The 16,044-nt window shown below is 34.9% G+C and overlaps 1 protein-coding gene across 8 annotated transcripts in view; it reads right to left on the bottom strand.

Annotated features, from left to right (window-relative positions):
• Window positions 1-16,044, bottom strand: part of LOC115449428 (potassium voltage-gated channel protein Shaker) — a 329,332-nt gene that overhangs the window by 18,017 nt on the left and 295,271 nt on the right. For all 8 annotated transcript variants that reach the window (XR_005113202.1, XR_005113200.1, XR_005113199.1 and 5 more), the window contains 4 exons: window positions 15,230-15,347; window positions 1,250-1,353; window positions 931-1,092; window positions 165-808 (listed from right to left, as the gene is read on the bottom strand). Coding sequence is in view for 4 of the 8 variants with exons in the window: in XM_037443933.1 (XP_037299830.1) it covers window positions 165-808; window positions 931-1,092; window positions 1,250-1,353; window positions 15,230-15,347 (1,028 nt within the window). In the remaining 4 variants the exon portion in view is untranslated. The remainder of the gene's footprint in view (window positions 1-164; window positions 809-930; window positions 1,093-1,249; window positions 1,354-15,229; window positions 15,348-16,044) is intronic.

Below are 16,044 nucleotides of genomic sequence, written 5' to 3'. Positions count from 1 at the left end.
CTGTCATATCAGCTATCAAGTACTTTTCTTAAATTAGCTGATCTATTTTTAATTGTTCTTAAATTAATGGGATAAAAATAATATGGGCTTCGTAAGAAAAGTTTTATAACTAATTAATCAGCATAATATGTGGATTGCATGGCAAAATACTACGTGAAACTTACCGATGAACAGGAAAAATATCAACAGGCCGAGCTCGCGCATAGACGCTTTGAGTGTGCGTCCCAAGATCTGTAGACCCTTGGAGTGGCGCGACAGTTTGAAGATACGGAAGACTCGGACGAGCCGGATCACCCGTAGGATCGCTAGACTCATGGCCTGATTGGTGGATTTGTCTTGTGGCGAGACCGGAGCACGGGGTAGATTTAGAGTGTCCTCTTCTTCGGCAACAACGGTTGCGAGCGTGATGAAATACGGTATAATGGCTATTATATCTATAATGTTCATCACGTCCCTAAAGAAATTAAACTTGTTCGGACAGGCCAAAAACCGCACTATCAACTCGAATGTGAACCAGATGATGCAGAGGGTCTCGATGAGGAAGAACGGGTCGGTGATGTCGGGAACTTCATCCTCCTCGATTTTAGTGCCGTTGGTGGTGGTGTTGAACACTTTGTAGTGCTTAAACTCCGGCAGCGTCTCAAGACAAAAGATCACGATGGACAGGAGGATGACGAACACCGAGATGATGGCAACCACGCGTGCAGCCTGGGAGCTCTCCGGGTATTCGAAGAGCAGCCAGATTTTGCGCTGGCGCTCATTGGAGGGCAGAGGCTTCTCCTCCTCCTTTATGAAGCCCTCATCTTCACTGCAATAAAAATATAACATGTATATTTGGGGTTTATACCTTCTTTGGTCAATTCAATATAATTAAAATGTTGAAGACAATATTAGCTTCCTAAAAAATAAAAAGAATGCATAATATCTAACCGGAATTTGTTGGTGGCCTGTTCGCCAAGTTCGTAGAACTTGATCTCCTCGGAAAAGACATCGAGGGGAACATTGACGGGGCGCCGGAGGCGCCCCCCGCTCTGATAGTAATACAGGATGGCGTCAAAAGATGGGCGGTTTCTGTCGAAAAAGTATTCGTTCCTGCAAGAAAAATATTTACTGCTGTAGTTTTTGAAGAAATCGATGCAACTTCTTCGCGTATGTTGTCGATTGTGCTAGTTGATACATTCAGTAAGAATGTGAATTTTATATCTTTTGATTGGTTACGTTGTAGCTTGATTTAATAATACAGACTTACCTTAAAGGATCGAAGTAGCGGATCCGTCGTGACGGATCGCCAAGTAGTGTTTCCGGGAATTGGTTCAGTGTACGTAATTGAGTCTCAAATTTGAGCCCGCTTACCTGTGGAAAAAGAAAAGTATTATCAAAAAATGACATCACAATCACAATCACATGACAGTGTTTGTAGGAAGGCTTTCGCGGAATGAATTTAAAAAAAATTGTGACGCAGTTGAAAAAAATCGCTTTTTTTGTCATGCATTTCCAGAGAACAAACATCGAAGTGGCAACATTCACACGTATTTAGGTTTCCGGCGCGAAATAGTGATGAGTGAAAGTTAGAGAAATAGGCAAAAATAATTTTAAAAAAGTTGTCGCGTGGTTGCAACGCGGGCGGCGGGCGGTGTTTTGAACAGCGGTCGTGCGGCCGCCTTCCGAAATAGACGTATCGCCTTGACCTTTATTTATTCTGCGGATTCTGGCCACTGCGCTCACTGATAACGCTGCAAGGAACGTCTATCCGACACCGTTATCCCTGAAAGCTCAGTGGCTACTGATCGTATTTAAACAGTACACGCCCATAAGCCAAATATGATAGGATTCGCTGTTGTCAAGAATGCTAGTGATCAAAATGCAGGTTTGATTCTTCGAGTTAGGTTACCTGAATTTTTGAGGAGAGTAATTTAAAGGAGTTATTAGAGGTAGCTATGAACTTGACCGTCTTATATATCAAACGAGTATTAATCAATTAGTACTGTCCCCGAACAAACGGTCTTGAACATTCCTTTAATTTTTTACCCTCCGTAAATACATACGGATATACGGAATATGCAAGGATTTACGAATAAGTGCTTAAGTAAAACAAATTTGAAGCCTTTTTGAAAATTAAAGCAACCTAAATGTTCTTTATTAAATTTTATATATAATAGAATTGGTTGCAGTTTAATATGATATGTAGAAATGCAAGGCATCAAAATGCCAATGATATTTTCATTAGGAAATTTTGAAACAATAACCACATTGTATGTTATATTTTTTAATTGTTTAAAAGTAGTCTTAATCGTGGAATTTAACCCAACATAAAAGACTTCGACAACACGCCATTCAGTAGTACAAAAAACGTTAACGAAAAATTTGTACTACCAATTTAAATATGTATATTTTCGTAATAAATAATGAACTCTTTAAGACAATACGAAGTATTTCACGTTTTAATATAACTTTTGGAGTATATTCACATTCATGTTATAAAAAGGACGCGATGATATTTATCGACGTCAATAAATTCAAATAGACCGAAATATACTTAAATGTGGAACATTCGTTCGTTTATCTAGTACATTTGTATCGTATCACTACATAGCGCAGACGGAAGCATCTGTCCGTGTGTTTGACTTTATGTAGCCGTAGTTTTAAACATACTCGTACATGATTAATATTTTTGTGATATAATTTTTTAAATTATTTTATTATATATCTAGCGGAGCTGCAACCAAAAGCTAGTTACTAAAGAAAGTAACTTCTAATCAGTGGTTTAGTTTTGTCCAACATAGCAAAAAAAAAAAATGTTTTCTATTTTCAGACTGCTACTGGAAAACAAGTTACTTCGAAGAAAAGGTTGTCTATTAGCTTAACAATTTGTCTTGTTTGATATACTGTCCAAAACAATAATGTGCAAAATCTCAAACATCTCATTTTAAAGACCAGTTTATAAACTATACATGACGATGCTCTTTAATGTATTGACTAATTCATTAAATTTACTTTTCCTACACTAGTTACGTTATCACAATTTACGCGGTGGTGTTAAAATTGAATAAGAGCGGGTGCGAGTGCGAACGCAGTTACGTTTATATTCGGCCGGGCGGCGCGGCGGTTACGCTCCGCCGTATTGACGTTTTTATATTGATTTATTATAACGAAATCTATACAATTTATTTGTTTTTCTCGCGCCCACGCTCATTATACTTTCGACTCTACGAGAGTCGTTTATTAAATTTGCATTTATTTATCACTTTTAGAACAATAACACAGATTTTGCGTGCCGGATTGTTTAGTTAAAAGAATTCTCGGCATAGGGGAAATTGTGATTATAATACGATCGATTGATTGATGACTAATAACTTAGCCGAGATAAGTAAAATAGATGTAATCTTTGTTGATATGTATTGATGCATACATCATTAAGGAATGAGGAACTAACTCTAAGTATACCGACGATATAGCCGTTGATTTTCTAAAACAAAAATAGGCACTGGTAATGTTGGTACAAAACATTTTCATTGAAAAGATCATAAAACACTATGTTTGATTGTATAAAAGTGAATATCTGTAACGTTCCTTATTAAACAAGTTTCACTTTATTTCGTACATGAGGAAACTAATGCGTATATGAGGTCATGTGCGAGTACTTGCACAAGCAAATGCAAATATAAATATCATCACTAATCTATCACACCGAGATCGAAGACGCGCTATATGCTTTATCAACAAATCACCATATAATTATGAGTGTGTTCCGAAATCATTCGCAAGTATTAGTTGTCACTACAATAATTACTTTATTAGCATAAATGATAAAGGTGGAAGGAAGTACATAACACAGAGTCCGTAATGAAGTGCTTCTACTCTTCTAATAATGGATGATAATTACATAACACAATTGAGCGACAAATACGGACCGTCATAAAACTTTTCCTAATAATTGTTAAGCACATAAATTAACGCACGATTGGTAGTGCGCCGGGAGTCGGTGTTTTGCGCGATATTTCTTTCGCCGGGCGCGTGGATGTTACTCGCCGGCTGGCAATGGACGAATCCCAAAATAAATTTTACAGTGTGTTCCCCAAGGGCGGATCACGCTGTGATTGTCCAACAGCCGAAAGTAGTCGTAATTACGTGATGTCAACAAATATACAAATACAAACAATGTTGAGTATGTATTATGGCAATCGAACGTGAATGGTCCATAAAGTTATGTAACACCGGCAATTCTCATTTTGTCTCATATGTGTGAATGGTCAAGGTTTAATCAATCGTAAATGGTGTGTGCAGAATTTAAAATGTTATTGGCACTGTTCTGATTCCGCGTGACTTTTAGTGTAGGAATTACTCATAAGCATTCCAAGTACTATGCGATGACGAGGTCATATTTTGGCAGTTTAATCATTACAGAAGAAACGGGAAGAGACCGACCAACCTTTAATCTATACCCATTCAAAATGATAAACTTTGGCGTGGTTGCCATAATAAATAATTTATCATAATATTTTAAATTGCATTAGACTTAAAGACGTTTCCTTAAGCCTTATTTATATACTTAGTATTTTCTATATTTTAACATCACGTAAATGTTATTGTGGCGAGCTCTCTGATCGTGATTCCGGCAAATGCCTTCACGGCTTTATGAAGAAATTTTAATTAATTTTTCCCGTTGTAAACGCAAACCGCGAATGGTGGCAGTTTTCAGGTCGCCTCATTTTTTATGAGCTTTGTGACGCTATACGCTGTGGTGGACGATTTGCGCGCATCGATCTTCCGGATTCTGTTCGCATTCAAAACTATGTATTTGGATGTTTACTCTGATTTTTTTAATCTTATTTATATACCTATAAGAATTAGAGGTCACCTTTCAGCTACCTGTTATCCTAGACTGTTGATATTTCTTAAGATACAATTTGTTTGTTTTATAAGTTAACTGTTCGTGTGTACGTGATGGTCAGTCTTAACACCGGAGGGACGAGCCATTTATCGCAACTTTCGCAATATATTGCTGAACTGCAACACACGGCAGAAAAGCAATAATACACTTCCACAACATTATCCACTTCGATGACTTTTGTTACAAAGTTAATTATTTTAAAGATCTTTATGTTATAGATGATGCGCGCAGGGTTAATTAAAATAATTATTAAACCTTATTCTTCAGTACGATTTTCTTAAACATTGTAGAATCAATGATTTTATTATACGCCTGGAATATTATTATTTATTTATAACGATAGACCAGTCAAATATAATATCGTATAAATTTGTTATTACGTTCCTATTATTTGCAATATAAAATCATATAAAACAATGTTTTTATTGTATGGCTGTTTTGACTGCTTTATTGGGAAAATTATTTTGATTTCGTCTGAGAGAAAAAGATTTAATGAACAAGAAGAGGTCGGTGTATTAGTCAGAGAGTTAATCGTGGGACGGACACCCAGCCTTGGCTTAGATTAGCCTTGTGGAATAGGGAAGCAGAAGAATACGGTTGTGGTGAAATCCGCTTATCGTAAAGGTAGACTAATAGGGTCCGGTATGCGCCATAGGGCATTCATACATTCTATACTCAATGCACACTAAAGCGCCCTTAAAATTTAGGGGCAGATAGACCTTGTTGCATTCATAAAGGCTGCATCTAGCCCTGTGTTTAAGTGTTCACGAGTCTTCTTAATAATAGCAGACTGCTTAGGTAGTTATGGCGCTGAGGTAGTTTTGGTAGCGATCGAGTGTATTGCCCCGAAGCATCTTGGAGTGTTCTTTTGTGTATCGATGACAGCGACCGTGATCCTAGTCAGTAACTACGGTTCTAAAAGTTAACCACTAACCTTGATTCACCTTTTTTATGAGATGAAACGCATTACCGCTTCCTCCATGGGGGTGAGTGGAACAGTTAAGTTGGTTTCACCGGTTTTCCGGCCCAATGTTAACACTTTAATATGCAGTATCACGCGAGCGAGGATTGGGCCGATTTTTTAATCCTATATGCAACCTATACTGAATCTGAATCTACTAGTATTGTTAAAACATAGGGCTGAGAATCCAAGTAATGTAATAATTGACAACCTTTCAAAATGTAAATGTGCCTAAAACAAAAATAACATTTCTTAATTTTTCTACTCTGAGTTCGATTATGAACTTTTAATATTTTTCTAATACTTAATTTTGAAGAAAAAAATAAAAAACGAAAAATGCTTGATGATGTGACACATACGGTTGAATGAAATAGCTCCTTGGTCCACTTTACTATTCATTTAAAAAACCTAAAACCGTCATTTCTCAATGTCAAATGTCAATATATATTACAATACATACGTCACAACTATCACTTTCAAAGAGAGAGAGAGAGAGAGAGAGAAACTAAAACATGAGCTAAAACACTGGCACTTCACTTCTTTTTACTGCAAAGCAAAGGTCATTGCGTCTTGAACTGTATATGTGACATCATTTGGTGCTTGCGTCGGTTTAGAATAAAACAAAATTCAAAGTGAAAATCATGAATGAAAATATCAGTTTTGAAAAAAGAAACAATATGGGTCTCATAATTTTAGATCTAGTGTCATAAAATATAAACACTTGAGTATGTTAATAAAAAAGAAATGTCAATTATAACACGGCCTTTTGAAATAAATCTATAATTAATATTTTATTTTTAATTAACAGCGATTAACTTCCAACATAATTATTTATTCAGGACTTTTATTTTTATTCAGGACCCGGCAAATACAACGTTATTTTGTCAATACGGGAAACCTTGTGTTACAATGCTTAAGTAATATGCGGTATTGCAAACCCTAAAACCAATCTTACACACTTGCGTCATTTGCTGAGAACTTCTAACAATTTGTCATGATCTCGAAATGTTTAACATTTACGATTATAGCTCTACATAGAGCTGTTATAATGTTGATGTGGTATCGCCTGTGGAGGGGCGGAAGGCGTTAAACTGTAACGAGCGTTAAACGTTTGAAATTTAATAAAATTTCATCCTTTACGAGTGTGTTACGATGTTTTTGTTATTGGCTAGAGAAATTAGCTGCTATATGTTGCTAATTACAGTAGACGCATTTATCATTTATAGTGGTCGCCCAGTGGTCGAAATTTGACCGCAATTCATTGAATATTTAAGTTTGATTTGCCAAAAGCCATATTCATCCGTGCGCGCAATGTGTTTGAAATTTGGTACATAGTTTTTTACTTACATATTAGCATATAGATATTAGTATTATCATTATGAATATTGTTTGCTGTATTTGCAAATGTCGGTGTTTATAAATATTTAAATTTAAGAATTATTGTGAAGTATCATCTGTTTTCTTATATAAAATTTCCAAATTATTCTACGTAGTTAATTGGTACTGAATAGTGAAAATTAAACGTTGTTACAACTTAATTCAGCCCTTTAATATGTATATGTATATCTGGTATATATATTTGTATCATGGCCCAGTCTGACGACTATGTTAACACGTGTTCGATAAATTGAAAAGGCTGGTGCAGAGCACGTACACTAATTATAAGTTTGTATTCAAACACGCCCGAACGGGGTCACGCCGTATTTACCAACAAGTCACCACTCGCTTACAAAATATGAACGTGATAAATCAACAGGTAAGTTAAGTGCCGTAGTTATTAACGCATGCCACAGCGCGGTACCAGGTGGACTGTAGAGGCGAATCGTGACCCTACTTCAAGAATCGATGGTTGCAAATGGTATGTGTAATCTTTGGGGAATTCAGACATTAAATACTAGATACATATATGTCGCATTAGTGGTTAATAAAAGCTTTGTATTTATAATAATTTATAGATGAGTTTTGAGCGCGACTATAATGGATTGAAATTCTTTTCCCAGAATAAAAGTTGCACTGCACACTTGTCCCCGGTTTGAAATGTATATATATACCTGTACGCCATAATGTATGACAAGGCGGTAGAAAGAGTTACAATTATATGAATTTTGCATACTAAATTCGCCTTATTTACTTTTATTAATCGCTTTATATATTTCGGTCTCTTTAGGGTACTTTCGAACTGTCCTCTAGAATATAATGTTTTTTTATAACATTGACCAGATGCTCTAAATAGAAAATCATCTAGACACTGAGATCAGTTCATTATATTGAATAAATTTCGGTGGTATATTACGACAATCTACACGTGCAAATTTATAATATTACTGTGAATATGTGTGATGTACCGTTTGAAGAAAAATACAAACAAGTTCTACAAACATTCACATGAATAATTTTAAAACTTCTGATTTACAAATAAAATACTCAGACTGTAAATGTATCCCGATGAAATATAGAAATCCCTTAGTGTTTCCCTTTATCGTCACACTTCAATACTGTGTCATTAAGGTTTAATTACTTCCATAATGCTTGATTAATGGAGCAATTAAGAGCGCAAATAGAATTCTCACTCAAATAACCGATATAATATTAACCACTTTCAAGATGTTTATTATTCAGACGAATGCACCCGGCAACAACGATTTTTTGGTCAGGAATAATCAGGGAATAATATAATATAGGAAAATCAATAACTTTATCACAATTAAGAGTAGGTACGAAGATTCAGAATTGTTTTTTATCTACCTTATTACCAGGTTTTACCTACCTTATTACCAGGTTTTGTATTGGTATAAAGATATTTTTTTAAAACAAATTTATTTTTTGACTACACTTCATACTCTCTGACAAATAAGAGCGAAGCTTTATAGAACTCCTACAATGTTTTATATTACAGGTAATCTGTGAGTATTTAATATTACTTAAAATACTTCTAAGTTATATTATAAATATGCAATTTTTCGAAGCCTGCTCCTCTCTATAAAATCGGAGCGGTTTATAATAATTGGCACAATACGAGTTTAATTACAACACAAGAGGACTATACCTTGCACAAGAAATAGGCTTGCACAACTTTAAATTATAATTGATATTTAGAGTCCATTTTTGTGTATCTCACTCCAATACTTGCTTTTACAACCATGTTGTAGTGATAGTAATGATTAACTAAAACTATATACCTAAACTTAAGAATACTGAAATTCTTATATATCAAGTAAAAGTGACATGTACCAAAAATATTCCAGAACTGCAACGTTAGTATAATGATCTAGAAAGGATTAGAAACAATCTGATTTAGTCCCGCAACCTGCAAATATAAATTAGTAATAATTATTTGCGGTCCACTTTAATATTTTCCTTATGCTAGGAAACGAGCGCGACGGAAAGAGACATGGCTCTCTGATTCCGAAGCAGCCGATAACTTTACATTTATTTTCAATCCAAATATTGATCTGCGGCGTCGGATGTCGCGAGCTTATTTCCAGATGTAAAAATCTATAAAGCTTATAGAGATTGTATTAGGGTGCACAGCGTGATCTAAAGTTGGTGATATTTAGTTACAATAACTTAATAAAAACAGAAAAGAGGTCCTTACTAATAGATAATTGGATTTATTTTCATAAATGAAATACAGAACAAGATTATAATTTTAAAAGAACAGAAGTGTATCTTCAATGCAAAATTGATAGTCAATCATTTCAGTCAGGTATATAATTTATTTTTATATTCAGCTACGAGTGAGCATTACACCAACGTTTCGCGATGTTAAGTCCTACGTAATAGGCAAGCTTATTGCCATTTCATAACGATACGATGATAGTTACGTAATGCATAGCGTATACACGTGTCGAAGGTTCTAGAATGAACATTTTACTGAAGCGAACACTTATGCAATCAAATGCTATGGAGTGTGATATTAAATCGAGATGTTTGAGTTGCTTTAATAACAAGAATCTAAAACGACAGATACATATAAATAAAACTTCATGCAACTATACGTCTATCAAGATGAGTCCATATTTAATTATTTAAAATAATAGCTTGAAAGACAAACATTTGAAGCATAAATAATGTTAGTCAGTTTGAAAAAATCCATTTAAATTACGTAACTTTTCATTCCGTTTTCTGTTCAGCAATTGCAGCGCAATTATAGTCTTTTTAACTCTTTTATATTTCCCCATAGATTTACAAACTTCTTAATATATAATAGGGTTAAGATTTACAAAGTTTGTGTCAGTTTATGTTTTTGTTAATTTTATATAATATAGGTCTTCAAATAATTAGATGCATAATTCTCTTATCATTATAAACAAATATTTGCATTATTGAATGGGCTACGTGATAAATAAACTAATAAGAACATAAATTTATTAAAAACATCTACACATTAATTAAATTTATAGATAAATAATAACTATAGGATGTAATAGCAAATAGGTTATGTGATTCCCGTTTTAAAAGACTAAATTTAAAAATAAAACCGACATTTAATTATAATAATTCTTATTGGACATATCACGGTTAATTAATTTAACGCTTTAATGAAAATCTCCGTACTTCAATTGCACTCGTTAATGGTGCAGTCGTTAAACTGTCGAGCACCGTGCGCGTGCGTCGTAAACACCTCTCGAGTGGACGAACCGACCATTGCCACGCCGGTAATACAATCAGCTTTCATTATTTATTTATTTATTTACCGGACTTAATGGATAACTTGCGCACACGTACCTGAACAAACATTTTATTTGTTATAATATGGACAATTTTTTTTTTTTTTTATTTTGGCTTAGGTTCACTCTACACTCCGCCCTGTGGATTGGGGGCGTTTGGAGAATTCCACCACGGTATCCCCTGCCTGTCGTAAAAGGCGACTAATAGGGGCCACGATGGGGGTCGTCGTCGGGCAGCAGGGGGTTGTCCGCCCTAGTAGTGCATTTTTGTGCATCTTTGCACAATTTTCGGTTGACCCCCGGGATGGACGGCAGTGTGCAGTTGGCCTCATGCTGCCGTAGACGCCGAGGGCGTCCTTCGGTGCGCGAGGGCATCTGAGCCCCCCCCCATAGGAGACGGGCCGTACTAGGCGACACCGCGCAGGGGCGGCTGGGGATATAGACTTAGACATTTCCGTCAGAGGAAGCCTGCAGTCGTCCCTAATGCGCCGAAGAGGGCCACCGCGGATTTTTAGTTGGTATGCCGTGCGTTGTATATAGGTTAGGGACTCGGCCCGGCGGTCGCCTGAAGGTCGACATCAAATCCGGGCGGCGCAACGCCGGGTCGTAAGGCACGGAGACCCCAACATAACCGCTCAGTCGCCCCCCACGAAGGCTGGGAGGTAGTAATAAGACACTTTCAAGGCGAAAAAAAAAAAATTTCACTCTACACTAAATACACACAATATTTAAATTGATTTATCTATCTTATTTTCCATCTTCAGAGTGAAGAAAGAAGAAAATATTTATATATTAATAATCATGCCATGCAGTGCAAGAAACTCGAAAGTTCCTCCATACAATAATCACACAACGTCAATTGATCTTATGGCCTGAACAATATGATTTACTACCTAGAGTGCCTTTATTGCAACAAGGGAAATCTCAAATTAATTCACGGTCACGTTTCAGAATCAAGTACTTAGTACGTAAATGCACTCGATCTCAAGGGCGTCTCAGATCACTGATCTATCACAGCGGGGGCGTTTTGTGAAATCCGATGTTAAATAATCCGATCCTCTGCACACTGGCGTAGGCACGTATCCCTTATTCCTAACAGTAGCATTTGAACTATAATCAACAGACATGGACTTGCATTTAAATTAAGAAGTGGCTGACCTTTGGCTCGTCTCGTCTTTGTAGGTTTTTAACAATATTTTCCTGGGACGATTCTTAGAAAGAATCCTCAGAGCATGATCATATGGCTAGACTTAAAACTAATTCTTTTTACGTCGCTGAAAATTCGTGTAGTGTCACATTGGCGTGGGATAAAAAGTGGGAGACGAAAATACCAGTTTATAGCTAAATATGGAACCAAGTAATTCTAATTATAGCCCTATTATTGTTATACTGAGAAACTTGTTTGGAACATAGTGAGCGCGTGGTGCAGGAGTAGGTGTATTGCACAACGGATAGTTACTGCACTAAGATTTTCTAAGGGCGATAGGGGCGGAGAAACGCTCGGAGACGACAGCTTATAACTCTGCGGCGCATAAAGGCATTCGGAGATTTGTGATATCTTCTAATGATGCGATTCTGGTTAATTATAATGAATCAAAGCTGCAATATGTTATACTAATCCTTTCAATTAATATTATAGAGACTGTTTGGTACCTTTTCTATAATATGTATAGCATTACTAATGTTATAAATATATCCGCGTATTGACTTATTCTTATTGAATACTTATTTTTTCCTGCAAGCTATAAAGCTTGCAGGAAAAAAATAAAGGAATAATCCTGAAATCAATTTTTATAAACCGCAAATGCATGATTGGCGTTAAAGGTTTATCTCTTTATTTAATAACTTTTTAAATTACTCATTACATTGTCACCTTCTTCTTCCTTTTATTTAATTACACAAGAATGAAAGAAATAAAAAAAAAACATTATTATTAGTTAGGAACTAAAAATTGAGGAATCTCCCTGTAACTAACTTTTATTTACCGAAAATATATTGTTGGATTTAAAGGTCATCTCAATCGTTAACATTTTCAATCCATCATTATTTTATCACCTCCGATCTTTTATTGTATTACATAAGAATGCAAAAAATAAATCACTGAATCATAAATTCACTAATTAAAAGTTAAGATTTTGGCAAGGTTCATTCTTGAAATATATTTTATTGACGGTATAGTTTTCTATATAATAATTGGTTTAAAACGTTAATCTCCTTGGCAATAATCTTATTTAATCAATTATAATTTGGTCATTATATTGAATTACATAAGAATGCAAAAGACCAACCATTGGTTTATATTTTCACTGATTAGACCTCTGGAACTATAGAATATAGATGTTTCACCAAACAAACTAGATGAAAGTTCAAGGGTGAGCTCATGCGACGCAACGTTCCAACATTTGATAGGTTTTTGTTTTTTTTCGTCACCTGTGACATGGATCAGAAAAAGCTTTCAATCCATTTCGAATAGAGGTCACAGTTTGTTATCAGATTTAAAACATTCTAAGCTTTCTATTCTATATGCAAAGCTACGCTTTTATTGGAGATAACGAACCTTGTGATGGGATGGGTATAACAGAACTTTCTAATAACTGTTTTGCGTTTTTTCTTATGTTGTAACGTCATTTTTCATTGTCACGCAATACGATTTATAGTTTATTGACAATAGTTCCAGAAGGGTAATTCATACCAATAAATCGATTTCTGCGAAATCCTATAGCACTGTTTTTTCAGTGGTCTGTATTTGTTCATTTTTATTTATTTTAATTATTACTAAACATCGTCATAACATTTTGTGTGCTGACTGCCAGTCGGGGGTCAAGCCGTACGTATATAAACTCGGGTTAGATACATGAAATAAGGTTTTCGTAAACACATTTCCGCTCCATTAGCAGGAAATTATATTAATCTGTTAATCATCACATCACTATAATACCATTACAATAATATATTGTTTGTAAAATGCAAATAATAAACTATAGTCTAGACACATTTATGTGAATAAGCTTCTAATATAAGATGGGGGGGTTATTGTTTTCTGAGTGTTTTAATTACCTTTTATTATGGCGATTTAAAAGTAAATACTATTCGGAGTTGAATGATATCATTAAAAAACTTTCTTGCAGGAAGTCACGGTATAAAGACCGGTCTTTTTGAAAGGTTAGCATGGACATGGATCCAACACGTAGAGGCCCCTTTAAGCTACATTGCTCTAGTTGGGGTTTATTAAATTGTATGCAATTTGGTAAGAGGATAATTTAAGACCCTGGGAAGGTTATAGGCTACATCCCGGGAAAATATATAGTGGGACTTTTATCCCGGAAAATTCAATCACGCGGGCGAAGCCGCGAGCAAAAGCTAGTATAATGATATATATAAAGTCATAAATTGTAAATAATGCGGAAACATATTATTATAACAATGAGTAATATATCCTTGAAACTACAATTTAATTACTTGCATCATTAAAATTGAAAATTTTCGTGCAAGGAATGTAATGTATGCGTTATTAAACATTCACAGGTAAGGTGGTTCCGAATCACTGTTTGACGTCATGCAACTATTCTATTTCATAATAAAAAATCTAAGGGAATGTTTACGTTACAAGAAATTCTTGCTGTATGGCAAAGTCGATGTCCCATATAATTATGCGGGGTAAATTAGGTTACTGAAAAACTTAGAAACATTGAATTCAGTCAGTATTTGTAAAATATATCTCATATATTCCTAGAAATATTGTATATGATTCAGAATGTTGTAGAGTGTTGGTAGCCTTTATATCTAATTCTATAAAATTTACTTACCGCGAGACTTATTAAAGCTACACTTCAAGGGCGTAAGCGACAAGCGTGCTCCTTTACTTTGCAACTGCTTATTATATTTTATGTTTTCCTGTGGCCGTAATCTTAACATTTATCAGTGACCGTGAATTCTTACCCATACTAAACTGTGAAATTATTTACAAATAATTACGGTAATTCGATTCGGTACGACTTTGATCGTTTACTTGAATTATCAAAAGTTTTATGTCTGAACTTAGATTTTAACGCAATAGATTTATGGCGTATTTATTATAGAACCAGAGAACATGTCTATATATGTACTTACGTTCTGCGGATAGTGCACATTTTTTTATTGTAGTCAAATAACGATATAAGTATGCCACCCGAGCGATGGTAAGCGCTAGAATCGCCTAATAGCAACGCCATATAAAACTTTGAATTATAAAGCGGGTACTGTATGGCACTCCACTTCTCTCGTCACTCTGAGACATAACATGTTGAGTCTCATAATGCCCTGTAATTACGCTGGCTACAATGTCCTTAAAATTGGAACACAACGCTGCGTGTACGACATACCTACCACCAGCAAATAATATGTTAAACGTTCTTTCCAAGCTGGTTCCACCGAGCGTTGCCTAAACCCGCTCTGCAATTCATAAAACGCATCGGCATAATTGCAGCAACCGTTATAGGACGCTACCATTTTTTCATGGTAAATATTTATTTCACCACCATCATATTAGCTATTTAATTGTGTCAGAAAAAAAAATAGATTTGGTATTTTTAAGATGTTGAAATTTAATGGAACCCTAACCGGTATATCAGTTTTGGAACAAAGCAAGCGAATTAATCACCGCTTTTCGTATATGAGACACCACTGTCAATTCTACTAATAATCAATTATAATTATAAATGTACTTACATTAATGACTACTCTCTCGCAAAAGTCATGGTCGTGTTGAATTGGCTCGAATGTGACCACCCCACCCTGGGGTGGACGGGCAGTTTCTTCTTCCTGGGAGCAGAGCTTTGGCAGTGACCTGGGGACAAATGAAAATAGATTAAAATAAATCTTGTATTAAAAAAAAATATTAGCTCGCTAACGAAGATTGGATTTTATTCAATTTCATTCGCACTTGCTTCTTAAAAATAGAAACATACGCGTATAATAGCTATATATTTGTAGTCTTATTGTTAAGTACCTTCTAAGCACATACGTGCAATAATTTCACCGGCATTGAGTATGGATATAGTCATATAAGGTTATGATACATAAGGATAAAATAATTCATGTATTGTATTAATATAGAAATGTATTCACTAAAATATAACATTAAAATAAAATTAAAAGTTTTATAGTTACTTAAAAAAAGCATACTGTCGAATTGAAAACCTCCACCTATTTTGAAATCGGTTAATAAACTAATAATTCGCTTTAATTATATATATATATATATATATATATATATATATATACAAACGCATTGGTACAAACAAATAAAAAGTTTAGCTTCACGATATTAATTTAGTTATAATTTTAATATTGCGTCACGAGATAAAGCATTTTCAATTGTTTCTCAAAGCTGCCTAGTGATGGAGCTTATTAAGTTAGTTTTCTTCCTTTAGTGGCGGCTGACATTATAAAAAGTAGGTCAACTTATTAATTTATAATTTATATTATCATAATAACATAAGCTTTGTTCATAAAACTAATCACTTTATACATCCGCAATCAAA

The sequence above is a fragment of the Manduca sexta genome, chromosome 27, assembly GCF_014839805.1.
Source record: "Manduca sexta isolate Smith_Timp_Sample1 chromosome 27, JHU_Msex_v1.0, whole genome shotgun sequence".
Classification (NCBI taxonomy): Eukaryota; Metazoa; Arthropoda; class Insecta; order Lepidoptera; family Sphingidae; genus Manduca; species Manduca sexta.
This window is presented reverse-complemented; position numbering and strand designations above follow the sequence as displayed.